This window comes from Arachis hypogaea, chromosome 9 (assembly GCF_003086295.3).
Source record: "Arachis hypogaea cultivar Tifrunner chromosome 9, arahy.Tifrunner.gnm2.J5K5, whole genome shotgun sequence".
In the NCBI taxonomy this organism is placed as follows: Eukaryota; Viridiplantae; Streptophyta; class Magnoliopsida; order Fabales; family Fabaceae; genus Arachis; species Arachis hypogaea.
The window spans coordinates 115,663,297-115,673,885 of NC_092044.1; the positions used below are offsets into that span (position 1 = coordinate 115,663,297).

At 35.2% G+C, this 10,589-nt stretch overlaps 2 protein-coding genes across 4 annotated transcripts; both read left to right on the forward strand.

Annotated features, from left to right (window-relative positions):
• Positions 1-919: 919 nt before the first annotated feature.
• On the forward strand, positions 920-5,260 carry LOC112712320 (probable protein phosphatase 2C 11). Of its 3 annotated transcripts, none has more exons than XM_029289261.2 (9): positions 920-1,224; positions 2,179-2,321; positions 3,057-3,155; positions 3,285-3,443; positions 3,688-3,774; positions 3,878-3,969; positions 4,072-4,143; positions 4,735-4,883; positions 4,983-5,260. In XM_029289261.2, the coding sequence occupies exons 1-8, from the start codon at positions 1,067-1,069 to the stop codon at positions 4,861-4,863; spliced, it is 939 nt and encodes a 312-aa protein (XP_029145094.1). In that variant the 5' UTR covers positions 920-1,066; the 3' UTR covers positions 4,864-4,883; positions 4,983-5,260. The 3 variants fall into 3 exon arrangements, with proteins under 3 accessions (XP_029145094.1, XP_029145095.1, XP_072060038.1); XM_029289262.2 differs by having other exon boundaries at positions 5,002-5,260; XM_072203937.1 differs by having other exon boundaries at positions 4,735-5,260.
• A 1,865-nt stretch (positions 5,261-7,125) lies between these two features.
• Positions 7,126-10,589, forward strand: LOC112712322 (ankyrin repeat-containing protein ITN1). Its single transcript, XM_025765170.3, has 4 exons — positions 7,126-7,472; positions 7,611-8,090; positions 8,666-9,075; positions 9,452-10,589. Exons 1-4 carry the CDS (start codon positions 7,448-7,450, stop codon positions 10,283-10,285), a joined length of 1,749 nt encoding a protein of 582 aa, XP_025620955.1. The 5' UTR covers positions 7,126-7,447; the 3' UTR covers positions 10,286-10,589.

Genomic DNA, 10,589 nt, shown 5'->3' on the forward strand with positions numbered 1-10,589 from the left:
TACTTTCTATAATAAAATTCAAACTTTAAAAAATTAAAATCTAAAATATTTTATTCAATTATACAATCATCATTATTTTTTTGGATAATCATTTACATTTACATAATTAATATAATTAAAAGATAATTATTTTTTTATGTAGTATTATGTAATTAAATATACATATAAAACAATTTTATATTAATATATCATCAAAATTAAATTCTATATATAAACGATCACATTGTGTTCGTTTTTATTTTTCGGAAGTAGGAATTACTCTGAATTTTTTAAATAAAATAAAATAATTATTTATTATTTTTTAATATTTACATTTTTTCTTTTTAGTAGTCAACTGTCAAGTTTTTTTAGTTAAAGTCAACTGTCAAGTTTAATTACCGGAAAAACAGAATGAGTTAACTAATTTTAACTCTTCACTATCTCTATTTTTTTAAATTTTAAAATTAAAAATAAAAAAAGCTTACTAAGTCAGTTTATGCTATAATTATTTTTTTGTCAGATAAATTATACAACTCTTAATCCTATATATCACGACATACTGACACACTTATCCACACTTATAGTAGTAGCTAGGAAATTTTTTCAATCGATTACAACATGTGAGACCGAGACTTTTGAGTGACAAAGAGACATTTTTGAGTGCCAATTTCCCAAGTAACTTAAGGGTTATTAGCATTGCTCTTAACCATAAGGTCCTTGGATCGAAACTGGCACACAGAAGAAGCAGACATTATGTTATTGTTAACTTTCTAAAATTTCTCATATTCAAATATTGGGCCGGACCGAGGCCCACGTAGCAGTAATAGCCTTAGCTTTAGACAGAGCGACACTCTGACCCAAAAAAAAAAGAACATAGCGACAAAGAGAAAAAAAAAAGTTAAAAATAATAAATAAATAAAGGAAAGAAAAGAAGAGGGGAAAACCGGAAAATGTTGAATAAAAAAAGAGGAGGGGGTAGTAGAATGAATGAGGTAGGAAGAGGGTGGTGCTAAAAAGAACAACCAGAACCAAAAAAATAAAAAAAATAAAAAAATAAAAAGGATGAAAATAGCGAATAGTAACAATAATGATTTCTAATAACGAAGACCGTTCCGCCACCGCGGCCCGAGCTGCAGCTTCTTCTTCTTCTTCTTCAAGTGATGATCGGCCCGCACCGCCGGCAGCACCCAACATTGTGATGTCGTCGAAGGATCACGATTCTCTCTTCAGCGGTGGTGGCATCAGGTTCCTTATTCATTCATTCTCTTCCCGTCTTTCATTCAATTTCCGGTTATGTCTTCGACTTTGAAATAAAACCAAAAAACAAAAGGCTTCGACGTGAATTAACATGTCGACAATAATAACAATAATAATAATAATAATAATAATTTGTAATCATAATTCACCGCATCCAAATGTAATAAGGTAGGTGCCTATCCGCCATTCTGAAAATTTCATGGAAGGAATTGACGTTTTATTTCATTTATATGTGACTCTATGTTAGGTTATAGCATTTTCTACGGTTGTTGCAACTAGGCTTCTTGTTATTAACTGTTTTATTGTTACAATTTTGTCATTGCAATTAAGAAACTCTGCACCAGTTTTTTGCCAAATCCCTCAAGAAAATAACCGATGCATTGGAAACCAATTTTTCTATCACTATCTATCACACAATATTTGGGTATAAATATCTGGTCAATATTTGTAAGTTACATGTATAGAATGACTTCAGACTCTATTGCTGTTAAGATAAGCCATAAGTTTCTTTGCTTTTAAAATGGGATATATAGTATGGTATCCATGATCCAAAACAGGGATGTAGGATGGAAAAAATTGGGAAAACAGACGATTTAGTATGTGCTCGTGTGAAAAGATCGTTGTCTAATTTGGAAAATGTTTCCTGGTTAAATCATAAACGTTATTTGATCTTATACCAGGCAAGCATGTCTGAGTAGAGCAGGGGTCATGGAAAGGAGTGGTAGTTAGTCCAATTATTCAAAGTTATTGTCAACAGCTATAAGTAATCTTGGTCTGGAGGAAAAAACTAGGGATTCTTGAAATTCAGTTAATTTCTGTTTGCCACCATCTGTTTATCTTTTATTTTTTTTTTTTTAGTAAAGTTGTTTAATGGCCTTTGATCTCTCTAATATTGGAAATAAAAAACTGAAACGAGTGTGAAGTGCTTGGTTTTTATTTTAGCTTTCTCTCTGGAAGTCGAAATGGAAGATTTAGCTATGGATATTCCAGTTTCAAGGGTAAAAGGTCTTCAATGGAGGATTTTTTTGAGACCAAGATATCAGAGGTTGATGGTCAGACTGTTGCCTTTTTTGGTGTTTTTGATGGTATGTGTAATGTTTCTGTTCTATATCTCTGAAGCCTAGCCTTGATGTCATTCCATTTTTTTCAATGGCGTTATTGATTTCGGTTGCAATATAGCCATTTTACAGTGTTATTGTAGCATGTTTACTTGTCAGACATAACATTAAGAAATTGGTGATTCTGTTTTACCTTTATAACTTGTATGCTTACTGTTGCGATCTTGTCCAGGCCACTGGCTTTATCCGTTGGTGAGATGTTGTTGTCATAATTATGGACTCATGGTGTGTCTTTACAGCTTTGATGTTGTTTGACTGTTGTCTCGAATCTTTTGGAAAAGGCCTTTAGGGTTCAGTTATTAAGTGATGAGACAGAGTAGAGTACTTGAAATGAGCCAGTTGGATGATCTTCTGAAATTCTCCATTTTGAACTGTTAGTGAGCAGCATAATTAGGACTTATACATGGTATAGGTTAGCCCAAATGGAGAAAAGCATATTATTTATACCAGCAAAAGACAGCTAGTAAGACTCTTATAAGATTGGGATTAGGAATTTACCCATATTAAAGACTAAACAGTAGCATGTATCAACAGAAATTCACCAATGCTTATTGTAGCACGGAGCAAGTAATTGTAATACTGGAAAGTTTTTAAGCCTGTGTAGATCAAATTTTGTACTAAAATTGAAGAATGTCCAGTTTATTCCTCATTGACATGTCCTTTTCATGCATCTATTAAATTTATTTCTTTTCTTCTTTTTAGGTCATGGAGGTTCCCGAACTGCAGAATACCTGAAGGATAATCTGTTTAAAAATTTAAGTAGCCATCCTGACTTTATCAAAGACACAAAGACTGCTATTGGTATGAAATACTATCATATAAAATATACCTTGTAGTGCAAAATATTATATGCCACTATAGTGGTTTGATTTGCCACATGGATGGTCTCTAAACATAGTATGTTTATTGCCTGCTGATTTGTTATTGCAGTTGAAGCATTTAAACAAACAGATGTTGATTATCTCAATGAGGAAAAGGGCCATCAGAGGGATGCTGGGTCCACTGCATCAACAGCTATGTTGTTGGGCGACCGAATTCTTGTTGCAAATGTTGGCGATTCCAGAGTAGTTGCATCCAGAGCTGGTACAGGTTGGTACTGTGTCACTTATGTGCGGGATTTATCTGAATTTGGTGCTGAGTGAAGGGGGATTATTCAGCGTATTTCTTTTAGCCCAATTTTGGTGATATGCTTGTCAAATACATAGTAAATTTCCACTCTAAAATAGCTCAAGCAAAATAATTCCCTCTTCCCTCATCCCTCATCCCTCATCCCCGTTATTTTATTCTTCTGCTTTTCACTGTTATGACATATGAATGTATTGTTTTACTGTAGCTGTTCCTTTGTCTATCGATCACAAACCTGATAGATCTGATGAGCGTCAAAGGATTGAGGAGGCAGGGGGATTCATAATTTGGGCAGGTGGGTTTCATTATGCACTGGTGTTAACATCCATTCTTTTTATTTTGGTTTGCAATAAACTAATGATAGCAATAAATAGTTTACTAGCTGGTTATTGATTCAGGGACATGGAGAGTTGGTGGTGTTCTTGCTGTTTCCCGTGCATTTGGAGATAAACTTCTTAAACCATACGTTGTTGCTGACCCAGAGATTAAGGTTGTTAACCCCATACATCTGATTATCACCCATTTGTATTCCAGTGATGTATAGATATTATGTCAGCTGATTTCCCCCCTTGTTGCAACTGTTCTGGCTTAGGAAGAAGAAATAGATGGTGTGGATTTTATCATAATCGCCAGTGATGGTCTTTGGAATGTCATATCAAACAAGGTGAGTTCATCTTACAAGCTATACTATATTCAACCATAAATGACACACTTGATCTTGTGAACTTTCATATGTTTTTGGTAATCACTGCTGAGTGCCACTACTTTGTACCAAAGCTGAACTATGTTTACATGTGCATGTGCACCTTGTTTACTTGGTAGTCTCCATGCTTGCCGTCTTCATTGTGTGTCCTCTTTTTTGCTGCATACAACCTTGGTAGTGCAAGTATATATGCAATTTAGGAAGTTTTTGGCCTTCATGATATAATTTTATATGCCAATCAGCCAAAATTGTGCTGTGTTCCAAGTGAATGAAGTTGTTCGTATTAAGGTTTATAGCAGTCTCATGTTTAAATTTCTCTACTCTACATGTGCACTCGTAGCAGTTGTCAAGGCCTTTCCTTCTTGATTTTAGAGGGGAGATGGAATTTGGATATGTGTTTACAATTTTTCATAGTCAATGCATGAAATTTCCCATGGCACATGTGATTTTGAAACACTGTAGATTCAAAGTTGGATTTTCAGTTTTAGTTTCGATTATTTAGCCTTGTGAATGCTTTCGTTTTTTGCCTACATGTCGTCCCTACTATTTCAGGAGGCAGTGTCTTTAGTACAAAATATCACAGATGCAGAAGTGGCGTCCAGAGAACTCATTAAAGAAGCTTATGCGCGAGGAAGCTCAGACAACATCACTTGTGTCGTCGTTCGATTTGATCTCTCCTGATCTGACTCCATGCTTTTCAGGTGTCTGCCATTTCTATGAACTGAAATCCACTCATTTTGTAGTTTTCTTATGTTGGAGTGTATTACTTCTCTTAATTCTTTCTCTTCTTGACGGTGCAGTTTTATATATTTTATTCAGATAAGGAAATAGTTATAGATGCATTTGATTTTACCCTTGAAGGATGAAAGCTCCATCTCCAGAATCCAGTTTTATGTTGGAAGACTTGTTCCCTTCATTGATACACATGATATTCTATTTGTTTGTTTGTTATGTTGTTAAACCCTCCAACTCCAACACCCTAAAATGAAAGCGTGGTGCTATTGAAGTCAAACCTGGGTTTGTGTTGCATGTAAATCTCACGAAATATAAATACACACGCATTGTTTCTTCTTGCAAATGATTGAACTTCATTACTTCTTTTTTAGTATTTCGCGTATAGAAATGTTTGGATTGTATTTGGAACTACAATATTATGGCTCTGCTCAGACAAGAAGTTTCTAGAGATATAACATTTTGTGTAAATCATGGTTCGAAGCTTTCCTAAAGTTAAATAAGGCATTCTACTAAAATTTGCATGTAAATTTTGAATATATAACTGAATATATTTTTTTAAGTCTTTATATTATTAACTTTAATGTTCATATGTTACCTGAATTCAAAATCAATCATATTAGATGTATCAATTACTAATTAATAATTAATTGTTTATATGAAATATATATCGAAATCTAAAATATACATTAAGAATAATATATATATCAATTGATTTTGGTGTGTCCAGATATTCTTTATTCGCCATATTTTACGGAGACATATAATAGATTGCAAATTAAAATCGTAATCTTCCAAGAAAATTTTTGTGATCAGTGTCGCTTTTGGGCTTTCCAAAACTGTATAACACTAGCACTTGAAAATTGATTTTTTTTATTATTTAGGCTATATCAAAGAATAAAATGTAAAATATAATACTAAATTTCAATTGTCGAATGTGCAGAATTAGAGCACAATATGAATAGTGTATGACTAATTGACTAACGCTCCAGCCCACAGGTTTTGTTTCAATTATTCCTTGTCTTTTGTCCCCAAACCGGTTGGATAATTTTATTATATTTGTAATTATCTGGTTCAAGCTACAAACAAATCAAGTCATGTTTAATTAGCTGAGAAGTGAGGAGTATGGAGTCATGACTCATGAGTTCAACTAATATTCATTTTTCAATTAGGAGATGCATGTGTGATTTGTGATGTTTTGGAGTAGATAAAGTAAATTAAAAGATTAAAAGACTTAAGACTCTTCCATTGTGACGGCGCACGCTCATAAAGCATTATAAATGGGTCAGCTAAGTTCAATTGATGGTCTCATCTCATCAAACTCCGATTATTGACTATTAAGTATTAACACCTTTCCTTTCCTTCTTCACAAAATAAATTACAGTAATCTAGATATATTTGGTTATCTATGATCAAATTAATTAATGTTGTGTTCTTTAACATTAAATAAATTAACGCTGATGTATATTAGTACATTTCTTTTTCTTTTGGGGGTCAGATTCTATATTTTTAATATTGTCTAGTTTACATTAAATAAATATCTATGTTGAAAATTTACATCCATTTATCAATAATTTTTTCTTCACTTGCCATCGCTAGAATCATCCAAATTTCTATATTATTATGTCACTCTCAGAGTAGAGTCTTTGTCTCTTTGAGCAACAAATATTAGCTTGCGTTACCAATAAAACTGAAAATCTTCATCGCTAGAAAGAAAATGTTGATGACTATCCAATAGAGTTTTTATATTCTTTATTATTCAATAAAGTATCATATTTAGTTGTCTTAAATAATAATAATAATAATAATAATAATAATAATAAGAGTTTATTTATTTTGTATCTTATGCATATATATTAAAATTATAAATTATTTTTTATTAAAAATACAAAAATTTAAATTATTAATATATTTGCAGCCGAGGCCTTGGATCAGTGGCAGCATCATCTGCCTCGCTGGGAGCTGCACCCGGGTTCGAATCCTCAGTGAAGAATATAGAACCCATGTTAGTAATACCCATGTAGTGTGTGTGAGTGTGTAATACATGGGTGTAATGCCTAGGATTGGGGGTTGTCCAATCCACTTGACCAAAAAAAAAAATTATTAATATATTTATTTTGTATTTATCAAATAAAAAATTTAAAATTTTTTATTAATAATAAATTTATTATACGTCCTTATAATATATGTTAGCTAAACCCTAATAATACTAATATCCCAAAATGTAAAGAATTGAAAACTCTAATTCACGTTACATTCTTTCTCAGATTAATTTTCGGAGTTGAATAATTTGCAGAAAAAAAAAATGGAATTAGCAAAAAAAAAAAAAAGAGAAAAAGAAAAAGGAATATCCAAAATGTGTTTCTCCTTCTTGTCTCCCTCTCTTTCCCCTCACTTTCCTCTGTGTGTCTGCTTCCCCAAATCATTTTTCTTTACCATCTCTCTCTAATCACAGAATCGAATCACTTCTTCCTTCATCTGTATGAGTTGCTAAACGTTCTCTCCTTCTTCTTCTTCTTCTTCCACAATTTCCATGGCTTCCAACCTCAACCAACCAGGTTTTTCTCTTTCTTCTGTTACTTCACTTCAAAGTTCTTTGCTTTTCGCTATCTGCAGCTCTCAATCAACAAAGCTTTCGTTTTTCTGAGACCCTTTTGCCTCTTTTGTTTACTCCTCGTGTTCGTTTTTGTTTTCAGGAGCTCAAGTTCAAAGGGAGAACAGCATCAACAGCACTATCTCTGAGATATCACCGTCTCCGTCTCCTTCGTCGGCGACGGCGCCGGCGCTGGTGTTATCAAACTCCGGGAAGCGAATCGACCAGGCGGGGAAGAAGAAGTATGTGAAGCAGGTGACTGGGCGGCACAACGACACGGAGCTTCACTTGGCGGCTCAAAAGGGTGATCTTGGTGCGGTGAAGCAGATCCTTTTGGACATCGATTCTCAGATTATTGGGACTCTTAGCGGCGATGAACTCAACGCTGAGATCGCTGAGGTGAGGGCCTCTGTTGTTAACGAAGAGAACGAGCTCGGAGAGACTCCTCTCTTCACTGCTGCTGAAAAGGGTCACCTTGATGTTGTCAAAGAGTTGTTGATGCATTCGAGTAAAGAAACTGTTTCCAAGAAGAATCGATCTGGCTTTGATCCCTTGCATATTGCTGCTAGTCAAGGCCACCATGGTAATTTCTGAATTCTGAATTGTGATTTCATTGCATTGTTAGATGCTATTTTAATTGTAGTTGTTCTGCTACAACTGGTTAGTCCAATTAGGTGAGTTGTGAGTAGGTGTAGGATATCGAAGCAGTTTTGTTGTTGTTTTGCATCCGAGGGTAGATCTTTTATTTATGAAGTGAGTTGTACTGGCTATTTATGTTGTATTAACTAAAGAAAAGCAATAGTTATATTCTTGATTCGCACAAGGAATTGGTTGAAGTAATTAGTAATTTAGACCTCTGAGGCAACAATGGAAGTTCTGATTCTAGGAAAAGTATTCTTGTTGAGAGACTGCATATCCCTTGGACTCCCATGGTTGATTGGAAGTAAGTCTTATGGCACTTGTGGTAATTGAGAAACAAAATAATAGGAGAGGGAGTGGGAGGCGAAATGTATATGATGTCGATGTTCTGTGGTGACATGAGTCGGGAGCCTTCTCCTATAAGAGTTTAATTGTTGTATTTTGTCTAAACATAAATTCTATATGTGCGTACTCCTTTCTTACTCATCCTTTTTAATACATATAGTTTTTCTTTTGCAGCCATTGTCCAGGTTTTACTAGATTATGATCCCGGGTTAAGCAAAACAGTTGGTCCATCGAATGCTACTCCACTTATAACAGCAGCTACAAGAGGCCACACAGAAGTGGTGAAAGAATTGCTGTCAAAGGACTGTAGCTTGTTGGAAATTGCTAGGTCCAATGGAAAAAATGCCTTGCACTTAGCTGCCCGCCAGGGCCATGTAGAGATCGTAAAAGCATTGCTCAGTAAAGATCCACAATTGGCACGGAGGACCGACAAGAAAGGACAGACAGCATTGCATATGGCTGTAAAAGGGCAAAGCTGTGATGTGGTAAAATTGCTTCTTGATGCAGATGCTGCCATCGTTATGCTTCCTGACAAGTTTGGCAACACCGCATTACATGTAGCTACCAGGAAAAAGCGAGTTGAGGTATGTCAAAACTGGCACAACTTTACAAGCACCTTACGTATAGATGAGGTCATGAGAAACACAAATGATTTTAGTATTATGGGATTCACACACATGACTAAGAATGTGTTATTATCCCCCTAGTAGGATACTTGAATATGCCTTATAGCTGTTTACTTACTTGTCCACCTTGGAACATTGGGTACAAATATTATAAACTCTTAAAAATGCAAATAAAGCTGCTGATTTAGTATAGTTTGGCATGAATTTGTCTGGAAATATAGGGTCTTATGTATTTAAATTTTCTTTCTTGAATTTACATACATTCCATCCATCCATCCATGATATTTTCTCAAATGAAAAATCTGATAAAGTTGTTGCTCATTTTACTCCACAGATAGTGAATGAGTTATTGCTTCTGCCAGACACCAATGTTAACGCATTAACCAGGGACCACAAAACAGCCTTAGACATTGCTGAAAATCTTCCCCTCTCTGAAGAGTCAACAGACATGAAGGACTGTTTATGTCAATATGGTGCGCTTAGAGCTAATGAGCTCAACCAACCTAGGGATGAACTGAGGAAAACTGTTACTCAAATTAAGAAAGATGTTCACACGCAACTTGAACAAACCAGAAAAACCAACAAGAATGTTCATAATATTTCCAAAGAGCTAAGGAAGCTCCATAGGGAAGGAATCAACAATGCCACAAACTCGGTGACTGTGGTGGCTGTATTATTCGCTACAGTTGCTTTCGCTGCTATATTCACTGTGCCTGGTGGGGATGATGATAGTGGTCGAGCAGTGGTAGCAAGTTATGCTACTTTCAAAATCTTCTTCATCTTCAATGCTATTGCACTTTTTACATCTTTGGCTGTTGTGGTTGTCCAAATTACCTTGGTTAGAGGTGAGACTAAAGCAGAAAAAAGGGTGGTGGAGGTGATTAACAAGCTGATGTGGTTGGCTTCTGTATGTACTTCAGTGGCATTTATTGCCTCTTCGTACATTATCGTGGGTCGAAAGCACGAGTGGGCCGCAATCCTGGTTACAGTAGTTGGAGGAGTGATAATATCCGGAGTCCTTGGCACCATGACTTTCTATGTCGTGAGGTCGAAGAGAACCAGATCAATGAGGAAGAAGGAGAAGCAGCTAGCTAGGAGGAGCGGATCCAACTCTTGGCCTCATTCAGATTTCTCCAACTCCGAGGTTGACCGGATATATGCCCTTTGATTTTTTTTTTTTTAGTTCGAACTCGCAACCGGCAACCCCGGAGGATCACAAGAAAAAGAGATGACATTGACCGGTATTTTGAATTTGCATCTTCCAAGTCATTAATGCTGTAAGAGTTCACCAAGAAAACTCTAATGCTTCTTGAGTTGCACACTGTACAGTTTTGTTTATTCTCTTAGCAATTGTTGTAGGATCATGAAGCAATGCAACTTTTCTGAGTATGTACCTGTGGGAAAAATCAATAGAACTGTGCTCTAATTCTAATTTATGTATCAATATATTGTCAAAATATCTATGGTTGCCA

Excerpts from the sequence above, each read along its gene's own strand:
- LOC112712320 (XM_072203937.1), top strand. The coding sequence starts at position 1,067 with ATGATTTCTAATAACGAAGACCGTTCCGCCACCGCGGCCCGAGCTGCA. Across the intron at positions 2,322-3,056 it reads CTTTTTTGGTGTTTTTGATG|GTCATGGAGGTTCCCGAACT; the intron begins GTATGTGTAATG and ends TCTTCTTTTTAG. Across the intron at positions 3,156-3,284 it reads AGACACAAAGACTGCTATTG|TTGAAGCATTTAAACAAACA; the intron begins GTATGAAATACT and ends TTGTTATTGCAG.
- LOC112712322 (XM_025765170.3), top strand. The coding sequence starts at position 7,448 with ATGGCTTCCAACCTCAACCAACCAG. Across the intron at positions 8,091-8,665 it reads TGCTAGTCAAGGCCACCATG|CCATTGTCCAGGTTTTACTA; the intron begins GTAATTTCTGAA and ends TTTCTTTTGCAG. Across the intron at positions 9,076-9,451 it reads CCAGGAAAAAGCGAGTTGAG|ATAGTGAATGAGTTATTGCT; the intron begins GTATGTCAAAAC and ends TTTACTCCACAG.